The following is a 15,995-nucleotide window of genomic DNA, read 5'->3' as shown; positions in this document are numbered from 1 at the left end:
GATCTGTAGCCTCAATCTATATGTAACGATTAATCTGTTTGCTCTCACGACGCGTTCCCTTCTGACATGCAGTGTCCCCTGTGCACGATACACGAGGGCGATAATTCAATGTAGAAACTGAATCCGTTCTCCCAACCTCCAGCGATCGGTCGGTCGGGTTCGCATCCATCGCCGACTCTCCCTCGAAACTATATATTCCGCGACGGCGCGGCGTATGCAGGAAATGGTATTTAACAGGCCAGGCCGGGTCTGACCCCGAGTGCAGCACGTAGCCGACGTGGTCAACGTGATGGAGAGGCGGACGTAGGGAAGAGAGAAAACGAACGAGTACTGGTCCCTTCTCGCGTCCAATTGACGCGTCCGAGGAAGTGACGGAAGGATGGAAGCACAATGTACTTGAATGTTCCATAAGCGGGTTCTACATTAGAACTACACCGATTACCGGTAGTAGTTCGTTCGGCTGCCTATCGTTCAGTCGAGTTATCAGCCGAGGACAACTGCACTGTTAGTAGTGAGCACCGTTTCCGAATTTGTTTTCCAATTTTCATTCCGTGCGTTTCCGAAGTTTTTTAATGTGACGATAATGCTTAACTTGATCGAGAAATTATTTTACGCGTGACAAGACGTAGACAATCGGTAGAATCGTTATCGTCACCGAGTGGAGAGGATCGTATTTCTAAGATCGTATTTCTAAAACTGCACGCGTTCGTATACTGGGTAATTTTTCACTCGCAGAGAGAACGGGAATTTTCGATACAGAATGTGGCAGTATTATCAATGATGTAGATAAATCTGACAGCGAATACTACTGTTACTTATATAAACTTCAGTCAAAAATGCAAAAATAAAACTTGATACATTTTTCTATGAAAGTGTTTTCTTTTCAGTATCTATTATTGTTTCCCTTACAATCTCTGATGCAACTTTTATGTAGAAAATGTTCTTGACTCTCCAAAGTGAAAATTTATTCACCATTATTTAATGAAGATTTATTACATGGCAACATTGTGAATAAGTTGAGAATTTCAGAAACTCTGAAGGCTCTTCGAAGATATCCGTTATGCGCAAAGAAATCAGAAACTGTTTGATTAAAACACGACTGCACAATATTTGCTGACATCGGAAGAACGGGGGTTATAGATAAATAATTTTGATTGAAATCTCATTATATCAATCATGCTGAAAGGAATTGTCTTGCTGATTCTCCATGTCTTCTGCGACATCGGTGAGAACTAAATATGTTTAAATTGCATGATTTTTTTAAGCATAATTTTTATTTTGATGGAAATGTAAAATAACAAGTGTTTAAAGCAAATATTTTTTTAATAATTTAAAGAAAAATTCAATTAAAAGTATATTATGTAAATATGTATATACATGTTGGTAATATATATAAATTATATATTATATTAAATTATTGATTATTAATTTTGAAAACTACATGTATTGAGTTGTTCAAAAGTATTGTGCAAAAATATTGAGCATCTACCGCTTTTCTTTAACAAATATTAAAAATGTATGAAAAATGTAAAAAATATACATTAATATTTACATGATTTTACGTATTGTATGTGCATATATTTATTTCTTTCATCAATAAAAATATTTACACATTTCTGATTAAACAACCTTATGATATGCATCAGCGAACAAAAATTTCAATACATCTTATATTTTTACTATCAATTCTATTTTTCATATATAAAATATAGAGATATAATATGTTTTTTTATTACGGAAGTATTCAATTATTAAGATCACAAATTGCTAAAAAATAATTATAAACTTAAATTAAATTTAAAAACAAAATGCAATTAATTTCTTGGATAGACGAATATTAGTTAAATTAGTTGGATATTGGTTAAAAGAAAAATCAACTTCAAATTTCGTGCTTAGACAGCAATTAATATAAATATTACTAGGCAACTAATGATAAAAAATATGTGAACAATATTCTTGCAGAAATCGAACACCATATTAAACACAAGTCTTTGATTAAATAAATGCAGAGTGTACAGATTGCAGTTATAAACTGATATTAATTTTTTTTTAAATCGATAAACGTGATATTCTTCAAAAAATATACGTATATAATTTCTGTTTATAAGATTAGTTTTTTTTACAAAATTCTATGCAAGAGCATATAAAAACTGTTTCTGAGGTAATTTTGAACATTGAGCTCAAATTTGCTATCAAAATATTTCCATCAGGTTTGATTTCTTTTACAAAAAAAAATATTTTTCTCATATAGCGATTTTTTAACATAATTCGTTTTATTGAAATTAAAAAAAACAAATTAAAAGTGTTGAACAATTAATTTGTGATTTTTTTAAATGAGAAAGTAAATAGGCAAATTGTAGTAATTCTGTGATTTTTTTTCTGTGATTTTTTTCAATAATATAATTGTCCACAAACATAGTAAACATAGTAAAAATACTTAGTTTGGACTGAATTTACATAATTTTAGCAACAAATTTTTACATTATAATATATTTTAAAAGAATTATATATTCTAATTCATAAAATACATTCTAAATTAAAACAATAGCTTTGTCCGATATTTTTATATACAAATGATGATACATAGTACTCCCATTATTAGTCAAACAGTACCACCAATATTATATCTTAAAAATTCAACAGAACATTTTTCTGACTCAGATTCAAATTCAGCGCTCCAAAATACGTTAAAAATTGTTTTCTTTTCTTGTACTGAAATTAATGTAAAATTTGTAAACTAGAGTAATTATTTTTTGATAATTCACAATCTCATTGAATACTTTCAAAAATAAGAAAATAAGGAGTTTGAAGATTTTTTATTTTCGACATGGAATGTATGAAAATATAACATAACTCCGTATTTTATATATGAATAATGGAATTGTTATAAAAACACAAAGTATGCTAAAACTGTTGAGTAATAGTATGTATTTATACATATTAAGATCAAAAAGATACATGCATTATTAGTTAAAAAATATATACATCATTAATCAGTAATATTTACAAAAATTATAATTCAAATTCTAATAAATACGATGAGTGAGACTTATCATAATGATCTGATAAAATCAAAATAAACTTGTATGATTTGAAACAGGTAACTAATTTTTTGAGCATAAAGATTTGAAATATAATTCGTTCCTCTTTCGTATTGTGTTTCTCAATCTATTATTTTGGCTCGCTTTCAGCATTGGCGGGGCAATGCGGAAAAGTGTGGGTCACGGTTTCTTCTTTATGGAGACCAATCGCTGCCAGCGACAAGGTGGTCGATGCCGAATTAGAAGTAAATTGGGAATTCGATTGTCCGGCGGGCACAAGATATTCCGATACCCAGATCAAGGTGTTCACTGCTGACCCGTTAGCAGCACATAGTAATAAATTTTATTTGACTTTCTTGCGTATCGTAGTCTGCTAAACCGGTTAAAATAAAGTAAAAAAGAAACATGAACAGAATCGAAAAACTAACACGTACCTTTTATTTTATTTATGTATTAACTAGTGTGTTAAATATCACAGACACAGTAACGATTCACGTCGAATTTACTTTTCATTTTTTTTTTAAATTATATCTATCCATATAAGTATTTATAATATTTATAATATTTATTATAATTATAATTTATTACAAAGTATACATTTGACGTAACAGTTGCAAACACTACAGATAAATTTATTATATTTAAAATTCTTTTTACTTATTATATCTACTTATCCCTTTTCTTATTATATGTAAGAATTTTATCAACAAAGTATATTTTGCTATCATTGATTGCTTAGTATAGATTACTAGCTTATGCGCGTTGAAACGTCCGCTTTGAGTCCGTCGTTAAAACTTGTTCGCTAAGTCTCTCTTCCGCCTATCGCATTCAATTTGAAAACATTGATCCGTTCGAAATGAATCCCTCGATAGTTTTGAACCGTTTCCAATCCGATTTATCTTACAGAATGAATCGTCGTGAAATCGAACGCGTCCATCCCTTATCATATTTTCTCACTGTAAAGCTATCGAACTTTGGATATCAAAAAATTTGTCGACGCAACCACGGATCCTATTTGTTTCAGATAAAATGATCAAACCTGAACTGATCTTGACTTCCTTACAACGTCCTCGGGGATATTATAGGACAAATATTACAGTCGGTCGTCCGCCACTTCCAGGCGGTTGGGACACAAAGGACGGGGCAACCCTTCCAGGATCACATTGTCTCGATTATTATGCAATCCTTTACAAAGACGATCACATGTTTTCAATGTCTTGTTTGCAAATTTGGCCGACTTGGATGTACGATTTAAGGTACTATAATTTTCAAATACATATTTCAAAACATTTTAGAGCGTTTATAAATATATTGCAAGAAGAATAAATCAGGCAAAAAGAAAAGATCTATGAAAGATCTGTGATTATAAATAATCTTTGACATTACACACAAATATAGCGTAAAGGTGTCGTTTGCAATTAGTTTTTATTATTACAAATTTGAGAAGTAATAATCGCTAAAAAAAACACGTAAATAATAGTAATTAACTGCTATAGAATATAGAAACGACATTTTTCTTTGTATTGCTAAAGGAGAGAAATCGGAATGCTTCCTATTGGAAGCCTAATGATACCCGGGACACACAATTCTGGCTGTTACAAGCATGGTGATCTGACGCGACGGGATGCCTTTCAGCGGTACTTGCTGACACAGGATCGTGACGTTTGGACGCAATTGGTGCATGGTATAAGATATCTGGATATCAGAGTCGGATATTATCCATCGATACCAAATGGCACCGCACTTGACGAAGACGGGAATCATATAAATAGATTCTGGGTCAACCACGACGTCATTCGCATCACACCTCTTGCAGAGATCTTAAAGGATGTGAGGGACTTTTTAGACGCAGCGAGAGGTGAAGTTGTTATTATGGACTTTCATAGGTGAGTTGCACGAAATATAACATTGTATTTTAAATTCACAAAAGCACGTATTCACTGTAAATTAAACTCGTAAAATGTACATAAAATTCTAATAAACAATCATAAAAGAAATTACATTGCGAGAAAATTGCAAAAACTAAAATAATTAAATTACTAATTAGTCTAAATTAATTTTAATTGGCTTTTAACGTGCATTATACGAGTAACGCTAAATACGACATACAAATATGAAAATTAAAGAAATACTTTTCACTTTTTTAATACATTACCCAAATTGATGTTATTTGTTGTCATTTTGACATCAAGATAACAACAGACAATGTCAGCTTGCTACTTAAGTAAAGTATTGTATTAAAAAAGTGGAAAATATTTCTCTAGTTTTTATATTTAGCATTATTTGTCGCAAATTATTAATAAGTACACTCCAATATATTCGAAAACTGTTATAATAATAATATAAGAATTAACAAACAGATTTCCTGTGGGCTTCGAAGGTAGGCCAAACAGACATCGAAAACTATTAACTATTTTACATCGAGAATTCGAAGGTTTAATCCTGAAGCCAGATAGAGGAATCGAAGGTCTGGGACCGACATTAAATGACATTTGGACCGGCGGGAAGAGATTAATTATTTGTTATGGTGACAAGCACACAGTAAACGGTAAAAAATTTTTATCATAAATTTGCAATTCGTAAGATTAATTTGTTAAAACTCTTTAAAACCTCACCAGTTCGATCGTTTCTAATAACTTCCATTTAATCCTTTTTAACTTAGAATACGACTGGCTATGGCCACCCTTAACGCAAGTATGGGGCAATCAGCAAACCGTGGAGGGTTTGTTTGAATATTTGGATGAAGAAATTTTAGGCTCAAAAAAACGTAGAAATAGTCAGAATCCATTGTGGGCGGTAATGGCGGAACTGACGCCATTCCCATTAGACATTTTCTTTAATTTATCTGGCGGGCTTCGGCAGATGGCTGATTCTGTTAATCGAAATCTCACTGTCAAGTTCCAAGAAGAATGGTGGAAGGAAACAAACATCGTCGCCACAGATTTTTTTCTCGGAAATGATTTGATCTGGGTATCGAGAATGTCGAACATAAAGAAGAGTAATATCGCGCAATGGCGTTTGTAATCCATATATAGAATTTCATTGATAAATTTTTTATTCCTCTCGTTTCGAAAATAACAGAAAAATATTATTACAGTGAAAAACAATAGCTTCCATCAAACTTTCATAAATCTTAATAAAGATGAAATTGATGCACATACACATACATTGTGATATGAATTGATATTTACGTATGAGGTTATTATTCAGTTGTATGAATTTCACAAGAAATGTAAGATACTAACTCATCCATTTATTATACAATATTGTTGCATTAAACTCTAAACTAACAATTAAATAATAATAAACAATGTTATGTAAACGATAATAATACAGTTTATTTCAACAATTTCAGCTTGCAAGTTATTAGTGGAAGATTATAACGACAAATGTTAAAAGTTTCATAAACATTAGTATTGCACAATCTGTATATCAATTCTGCAAATAAATTTTAAAATTTCTGTTCAAATTTACCGAAATAGTAACTGTATAAATTTTTAATTCGTATGTTTCATAAAATTTTAAATAAATTAAATTATTTCAACATAAGTATGTGATATATTTAACGAGTTTAGCAAGACAAAAATTTTTTCTTATAAGAAAACTATACATTTTTACAGGTGTATCTTTTCTATCGTGATCTTTGTTTCAATCATACTTTATCAATATATTTATCAATATCTTTGTTGTTCCTTTGATTATATATAAATATATCTTATAATTAGAAGGAATTTAATTGTTTCAAAATTTAAATTAAAAATTTCTTTTCCAGACCAAGTTTTTCAAGATTTTATACGTATCTATGTTTCTATTAAATAAGACTATTTATATTTGTCGATATAATGATGCAATTGATATCAAATCATATTTTATGATCAATCTACATATTACTTTCATTTAAGTTTATACTTATGGTTATCAAAACTGTGTCAATCACAGCGGTTTTTAGTGCTGCAGAGTAATAATTTTTTTCAATTTTTAACTCATTTAAACTATTTGCGGCATATTTGTCGGATCTATAGCTCGAATAAATTGGAGATTGTAAAAATTATTATTTAGCACTAAAAACTGCTGACTAACATAAGCTGATAACCTTATGTTTGACATTTTCGTCAGTCCGGATTTTACTTATTACTTTAATTTAAAATAATGCGTGTCTTGCGACGTAAATGCTCACGTTTAAACTTTCCCGCTCAAGTACCTACGTATCAGATTCTCTATCACCATTTGACTTGCTAATAGCCTCACCACTCACCAGTCCAGACAAGAGTACATGGCTAGTAACGCGACGCAACGCGACGGCTTCTTCCATGGACACGAAGAGAACGTTAAGCAAATAAGGTTGCACCAGGAACAATGCTAGCGAACGCAATTGCAAACGAGACGAAACATGAGCTCTGGTGGTCTATATATGCTTGGTGGTCTTGCGTGCTCGTATTGAAAATGATGTTGCTGACGTGGTATACCGGACAAATCCGACTAAGAGAACAGGTAAAATTTTCGAACAGCTTTTTGTCTATCTATCTGATTTTCGCAATAACGTTGTAGTCGTGTGATAAAAATATTAATATGAACTAAAAGTAATTGCCTCTTTTAATATATTTATATTATTGTGTGTGTGCGTGCGTGTGCGTTTGTACGTGCGTGCGTGCGTGCGTGCGTGCGTGCGTGCGTGCGTGCGTGCGTACGTGTGTGTGTGTGTGTATTCTTTTTTTTGCATATAAATAAAATAAAAAATAACTAAAAAAAAATATATATATATACGCAAAATATCAATTGCAATCATGTATACAGTCTATAGAGTTATATAAATGACTATATACAATATAGTCATTTCATTTGATATTTAGAATTTATTGTGTTATGATTGTTATATTAATATATAATAATCATAAAAATAAGTTTTAAGATTGTTGAATTAATGTTTCGTGTACGATAAAATTTTTTATGTGTAAATTAAATTGAATATAAGATATCGACTCGTATGTGAAAACACAACATTAAACGAAACGCCTATAGGCCATAGCTAGATCTCAGTACTGATGTTTATTGCGTAATTTTCTATAGATTTTTAATGCACATAACTGCGCACTGAATAATTTTTCCCCTTACACCTAAATTGAACAAGAATTAGTAATATCACAATATTAAATTAAAAATCTATTTAATAATAATTAATGCTAACAAGCATCTAAATGTGAGAACTTTTTTTCTTTTTTGATGTGTTTTTCATACAATCTTAGAAAATCATTCAGAAACTTAAAATTCTCATATTGTAATCAGAAAACTAGTTTGAGTTTTATTATCTTACTGTTTTTGTATGATGTACACCCAAGGACTTTGATTCTGTCCATGGGGAAATTTTCCAAACTGAGAAGTCACCATTTTCTACATACTTGCAGTTCATGATTAACGTAACGACCAATAAGCTCTAGTCGTTTCATTAATCATGAACTGCGAGTATATAGAAAGTGGTAACTTCTCAGTTTGGAAAATTTCCCCATGGACAGAATTAAAGTCCTTGGGTGTGCGTACTACATAAAAAAAAATTTGACATTTATATTGTTGTAAATAAACAAAAAAAGTAATATGCACAAGTTTCACAAATGATTAATAAAAGTGTGCATCACAGAACATTTATATAATTGATTTTTAAAAATTGTTTAGATTTAAGTGATTTTCTATTTATTTTCATAGGCAAATATAAGAATGTATTGTAAATAAAAAGAAAAGAAATTTATTAAAACTTTAATCAATCTTGAATAATATTTATAGGAAAATTGTATAAGATGACGTTGTAGACATTAACAATTGAATCATCCTAAGGCAATAAAACCAGTTTTATGCACGTATAATGAATGAGTTGAAGTACTATTTTCATTTAATGTCATTGTATATCCTTGTCTGTATGTCCTTTAAACGTTATCTACCATCATATGTTATCTAAACAAATATAATATTTTCTTAAAACAGAGAATTGTTTCAAGTATCTTATATATTACGTATCACTTCTATTATTTTTGAATTAAATAGATATTATTTTTCATTCAAATAAATACAAACATAAAATAGTTTTTTTTTATTTATTAACACAAATCTTAATTTAAATTAAGATTATGTAATTTAAACTTTTAAAGTAAAATTTTATATTCGGAAAATTGGTAGGGATACCTTTGCTGGTATTATTTTTTGCAACAAATTCTTTATAGTTATTTTAAAAAGAAAAACTCAAGTAGACAGGAGTTATAATTGTAACTTTTGTTATTTATAAGTCATGTATAAGGATAAATGTTATCCTCTTGACATCATTATGATATCATCAAATAAAAAATGAGTAATGTTTTATGTATCATTATATAATAACTTCTGTCTACTTGGGTTTTTTCTTTTAAAATATCACAATGACGTAATAATTTATGTCATCATAATATTTTTATGGCTTTGTATTCTATCTGAGAAAGTTTTCCTATTGGCATCATTGATATACTAGATACCGGTCAGCATCATTTATTACTAAATTGATTAATTTAATATTGTGATATTGCTATTCTTGTTCAACTTATAACTGTACTTTAGTTTCAAGAAAATTATGTAAATTTGTAAATGTATATAAAATCATATCAGAAATATCAGCACTAAGATCTATCTATGACCATTAAGACTCAAATATTTGTATTTGTGTTTTTACATACACACACACACACACACACACACACACACACACACACACACGTGCGCGCACGCGTGTGTATCGGTCTAGATACTTTTATTATTAAATTTATTCCTTATTTCAGCTCAAAAAAACATACTGTTTGTGCAAAAAATCCAATGGTCAAAATTAAAAAAAACATTCAATATTATTTCATTTCTCGAATGTTAATAGTCATCAGATATACTTTTGCTTACTAAACATGAATTATCTAAATTTGGCTATCAGGATAAAATTTTGAAAAAAATGATATAAAAGTGGCTAAAAACAACGTTTTTAAAAATTTTCATAACATTAATAACACATTTGTTTCTAAACTTTTCAGCACAAAAGTATCAACTTTTAGCTTTAAAATACACTTTGGTTACTTTAGATATGATTTCTTTGTTTTAGAAATATATTCATTTAAATATAAATATTCTACCACATTATACACATTGTTCAATAAAATTTGAAATTTTCTCTCGAGTGTGAATAATTATTTTTGCCTAACAAATCGATTATTCAAATTTAGCTAGCACGTCACAATTTTTAGAAAAATGATTATTTTTTAAAGTTTATCGTTTTTTACCTCTTTGACGCCATTTTGTCTAAAAATGTGACGTGCCAGAAAAATTTATTTTGCTGATCAAATTTATCGGCACAAAAATTGTTCAGCACAAAAGAAATTTATAAAATTTAAAGTTGAAACATATTGGCATAAATTTAATACTTGTGTAATTCCTTGTTAATTATATATTTGCATAGTTTAATTAATTGTCAAATCTTTTGTTATTGTCATATTTTTTATTATCAAGAAAATAATAATATGCACATATGCAGAAATTGCAAATGAATTTGCATTATTCAGTCATATACAAATAAAAAAAATTACATATTATTATTTACAGATTACGTATATATATATATAATCTTATGTATATTTAATTTGTATGTATTTGTAAATGTATTTTTCATTGGAATTTATTGTTTTGTTATTGTTTAATTAATATTTACTAGAAAATGTTTCGCGACGATATTGTGAAAAAAATAGTTAATTGCAATCTTACATTTTACGTTAACTAATACTTCTCTTAATTCAGTAATCTCAGCATTTTATTTATGTTTGTTATTATTACATCGGTACTTTATTTACGTGCGCTTTGAAATCGTAAATGACACAAATTGGTCAATCGCGTTGAATTTTATCCGTCACTTTCAATAGTTCGTTAGTAATGCAAATCATCATAAAGTTAACAAACTCCCTCAATTAAGATTCGACGTTTTTTAATATTCATTTATAGCACAATAATTATTTTTGATAAAAAATAGATACTTTGAAAAATTAAATAGTAATACTAAAGTAAATATGGATTATAATCAAAAATCACAATCACATATGTTAATTAGCATTATGATAGTCGCTTAATATTAATGAAATTTCTAACTTTCCAAATCCGCAATTCAATGTTATGTGATTTGTATATAACTGTCAATTGATAACTAATTACAGTCGTACGTGTTGATTGGAAATACTATTTAACATTACATCCGACATTTCTATTGTAATGATGAAATTCCAAAAATAATTTTAGTTTCAAATTGTGATTATATAATTTTTTTTGAAGAAACAAAAAATAAAATTTATCTCAAGTTAAAATTAGAGAAATATATATATAAATTAAATTAAAATTACGTTAAAATTTTTATACTTAAAGAATGAAAGTTGAATAAATAAAATTTATGTAAAATCTGAAATGAAGTATAAAAAATAAAACTAAATTGTTTGTTGTATGTTCCATTAAAAGTGAATTAGTTATTATTATAATTATTAGAATTGTATTTTTATTTATTTAACGCTGGGTTAAAATAACCAAAAATTGAGTACTAAATTCTACTTGTTTATATTATAAGATTTAAATGTGAAATATGCGAGAAATATGAAACGAATGTGTCAGCTATCACACGTAATGTAATTTTCATTCATTTTCAGACATTCCAATAGTTCGGAGAAAATCTATAATGTATCTCCTTAAAGTAATCAGTTGGTTTTGTTTGCAGATTGTATTTTTATTTACTTACAATCAGTGATTCAAGTAGATTACGCAAACATAATAAACACTATGACGTAAAAATATAGATCTCGTTAATTGACAAATACTGTTGAGATAAACGCATATTTAAAAAATATTGTGCATTAATAACAAAAAATATATTAGATGTTGAATAATTACAAACTTTTAAATATTTAAATTATTTATGAAATAAACAAAAGACAATGTTTGATATTATTTTAAGAGTACTTACAATTATTATTAAATTTTTAAGTGTGGACAAACTTTCCTTATAATTTAATCAAACATAATTAAAATATAATTAAAAGAAAATTGCAATTTAAAGCAAATTCATAATTTTCCTTCAAAATTTGTAAACATAGCGAAACTCTGTAGTAAAATTTCAATGAGCTTTTAAATTATCGTCCCAATACAATTCGGAATCTGATGTTTATCCAGATATTGGAATGCAAATTAAATCGGTTTGAGAAAATTTCTAATTAAATTTTGTCATAATCTCAAAGTACATCTTTTCCTCGCATACAATATTCGATAATATACAACAAACAATAAAATATAAAAAAATGAGAAAAAGAGAATAAAAAAAAGAGAGAGAACTTATGTGTATGAAATAAAAGCTTTCAAGCGCGCGTAAACCTTTCTTTCGTAATAGAAATGTTAATAAAAAGAGAGATATTTTTTTATTCCAAATATATAAATTTTTACAACCATGCCTCCGTAACCTTTCTTTTTCTTAAATAAGCATAGAAATACTGTCGCTAAAATGTGAACAAATAAATCTAGTCTTAATTTTTTTTCCAGTTATGATTTTATTATTTATACGGATCAATCAAAATTAGCATTCCAATTTAATCGGCCTATTTGATTGATTGCACAGGTAATTCACAGTGAGGAAGATAGGATGTGGATGACAAAAAAACCGGACATAATTTTATGTCCAACTGGCGATGGCCATCCTGACGTGGTTCGCATACGGCTTGCTCACCGACACGATCTTGAGACTATTCTTCCTTTTACTATTCTTACACCGCTCTGGTTAAATGTCGAGACATGTAATTCTACGGTGAAGCTCTTAATACCGAGCTTTGCATTAACCAGTATATTGTATACGTTAGTGTACATGCAACTTTTAGACATGTCTGTTCGTTGGAAAATTTTTTTACATGTAACATTATATTGCATTTTGACTTATATATGCACAATTGCTGCAGTTAGATACTCTATGATAACTCTACTAAATTAATTAAAAGAATAAGAATGAAAAAAAAAATTGTTGATACATTGTTATTCTACTAACGAACAATCTATGTAAAGAAATAAACGCAAGTTTTCTAATGAGATATGTGATTTATTTTTGCTTTATACTATATTTATTGTATGCAAGCACTTATTTTAAATTAAAAAATCATTAAAACATTAGATGATATTATCGTTCTTCATTTATATTTATATACAATAACTTTATTAATAATATTGTAATTAATATTTTAAAATCGTTTTATAATTTTTTTTTCACAAAGTTCAAATATCGACAAATAAAGATTATATGAGCGTCCAACAACGAAATTAAAGAATCACCAACAGTTACTCTCGAAAAAAAAGTGTAACATGATAAATCAACAAAAATGATAAATCAAATGTTTCAAAATGCATTTTATAGCTTAATGTTTTTACATACACTTTTAATATCGACTTTGAAAACATATACTAATTTTTTATGGAGCTATACAAATAAAAATAAGAATGCGGCAAAATTTATTACAAATTTTGCGAGTTTATTTGACGTGAATTAAAAATTACACACAAATGCACTTTGCAGCGTTCGAAAGCGTGAATTTTTATCTTTAATTTGCGTACTTATGTTGAGCATTATACGATTTTTATTCACCGATTTATTCAACATTAAAAAAAGGAACCATTTTTGTTTCAATGTTGCTTAGCTCAGTGAAAAAAAATCGTACAAAGCTCAACAAAAACGCAAATTAAAGGTAAAAATCCACTCTTTCAAATGCTGTAAACCGTATTTGCGTGCAATTTTTATTTCGCGTTGTAGAGTTTTGCAAAGTTTGTAAAAAATTTTTAAGATTTGACGCATCCCCATTTGAATCCGCGTAACTTCGTAAACAATCTGTAAATCGTTTAACTACTTATCAATCTCAAAACTAAAGATTTTAAACTTTAAAATGCATTAAAAAAAAATTTTTTACGATCATTTTTGATAAAGTTACACTCTCTTAATTACGCTTATTTTTCAGAATCAGAATATGTAATCCCTTAATTTTGCTATCAAGTGTATTTGTTATAAATTATTATTTATATTCTTGCTGTTATTTCTATGCGTTCAATCTTAAATGTGACTTGTTTTCTTCTTTTTATTTTAACGTTTACTATTCCTGATTAAGTATATATATCTACGTTTTTATTTAGCAGTTGATGATGATGGAGCAAAGTGAAAATATACTGCACTAATTTAATTTTATATATTAATGTATTGTTTTTTATTCAACATCTCAATCAAACTTGTTTTTTAACTTTTCTTAACGCTTTCTTGAATCTTGACTCTTTTTTGCTTAACTAGTTTTGAACGTAAATAAAATTGAATAAATATAAATAATTAATCACACAATTTAACGTTTACTATTATATTATTTTTTAATTATTTAATTTTAATTTGTTGAGTTAATTAAACTAAATTAGCTATAACATTATTATTTTATTATATTTTTGATAATATTTGTAGCGTAACGAATATGTTAAATAAAAACTAAATTTAAAATAAAATTATGTCCAAATAATTTATAAGATCTTTGAGCCAATTTATTATTAAATGTATTAAATTAAATAATATTCTATTTACAATATTAATATACATCGTAAATTATAATTACAAGTACATATTTATCTTAATTAAAAATTAATTAATTTAATCTTTTAAATTCAAATACGTAAAATGAATAAAACGCGATAATGTTCATCAATACTTAATTACAACTACATTACTTAATTCGTTTTCGTTATATATGATTAAAACATTAATGTAAAAGTAGCAAAACGTTATCGCGATTTTCTGAAACTCATTTTCGTTATTAATCTTCTGTCAATAAAAATTATTCAACAGATTCTAAAATTAATAATTATTTACATATTTGTTGTTTTGTACAAATAAAAAATTATTTAAAAAAACAATATTATACATTAATGTTATCAGAATTATTGTTTTCAAATAAAAACGCGAAATTCTCTCTCTCTCTCTCTCTCTCTCTCTCTCTCTCTCTCCAGGTTTCTTTATACCAAGAAAAAATGTCAGTAAAATACTTCTGCATAATCTTAGGTTAAGGATTGTAAACAACTTCATTGAATCATTTATATTCCTTGACGTAAGAATAAAGCAGCAGATACGTATACAAAATAAAAATATGAAATGAATAGTTAATGAGATACATTGTTATTTCCTAGAAATATTAACAAGAAAATAAAGCAAACACAATTTTGTGCTCAGTTCTATGATAATTATTATCTTTCGTAAAACATAAATTATTTTGTTTTAATCTTCATCCATGTAATTTACATATAATTTACAATTTAAATCAAAATTAAAAGCATTACATTCTTCCAGATATGTATTATATAAAAAAGTTCATTAATTCGATAGATAATAAAATAGTCTCATGATTATCAGATTGATTTATTTTAAAAGTTACAGAATTTTTTAAATTAAATAATTATAATTTATAAATTACTTTTTAAATAACGTCTTTAATTTAAATCAGACTGATAAGTCTACTCTTGATACTATGATCCAGCAAATCGATTCGCTGTACGTTGAACACGTCTAAAAATGTTGTTATATTTCATATTTAATTATATAAAATTATATAATAATACTATATATGTAGTATAATCTATTATATATAATTTATTTACTATTAGATATAATTTTACATAATACTGTTCTTTTACTTATTGATACATAAGTACTGCTTATTACATATATATTTATATATAAATACAAAATAATTTACATTTATACACGTACAAGAATTAAATCTTAGCTATATTTAATGTATGTGTACATATATATATATATATATATATATATATATATATATATATATAAAAAACACACACATCCAAAATTGCTAATATTTTGACTTTTTTTCAGTATATTTAATGTGTTATATTTAAAGAGAA

The 15,995-nt window shown here is 27.4% G+C and overlaps 2 protein-coding genes across 4 annotated transcripts; both read left to right on the top strand.

The window, feature by feature from the left end:
* Window positions 1-367: 367 nt before the first annotated feature.
* On the top strand, window positions 368-6,369 carry LOC105194308. Of its 3 annotated transcripts, none has more exons than XM_011159161.3 (7): window positions 368-504; window positions 1,030-1,225; window positions 3,192-3,374; window positions 4,066-4,297; window positions 4,574-4,927; window positions 5,402-5,589; window positions 5,704-6,369. In XM_011159161.3, exons 2-7 carry the CDS (start codon window positions 1,177-1,179, stop codon window positions 6,063-6,065), a joined length of 1,368 nt encoding a protein of 455 aa, XP_011157463.1. In that variant the 5' UTR covers window positions 368-504; window positions 1,030-1,176; the 3' UTR covers window positions 6,066-6,369. The 3 variants fall into 3 exon arrangements, with proteins under 3 accessions (XP_011157463.1, XP_011157464.1, XP_039303743.1); XM_011159162.3 differs by having other exon boundaries at window positions 404-511; XM_039447809.1 differs by lacking the exon at window positions 368-504 and adding an exon at window positions 549-717.
* Window positions 6,370-6,804: 435 nt separating this feature from the next.
* Window positions 6,805-13,142, top strand: LOC105194309 (prostaglandin E synthase). Its single transcript, XM_011159163.3, has 2 exons — window positions 6,805-7,532; window positions 12,682-13,142. The coding sequence occupies exons 1-2, from the start codon at window positions 7,398-7,400 to the stop codon at window positions 13,045-13,047; spliced, it is 501 nt and encodes a 166-aa protein (XP_011157465.1). The 5' UTR covers window positions 6,805-7,397; the 3' UTR covers window positions 13,048-13,142.
* The last annotated feature ends 2,853 nt before the right edge of the window (window positions 13,143-15,995 follow it).

The sequence above is a fragment of the Solenopsis invicta genome, chromosome 1, assembly GCF_016802725.1.
Source record: "Solenopsis invicta isolate M01_SB chromosome 1, UNIL_Sinv_3.0, whole genome shotgun sequence".
Lineage (NCBI taxonomy): Eukaryota > Metazoa > Arthropoda > Insecta > Hymenoptera > Formicidae > Solenopsis > Solenopsis invicta.
This window is presented reverse-complemented; position numbering and strand designations above follow the sequence as displayed.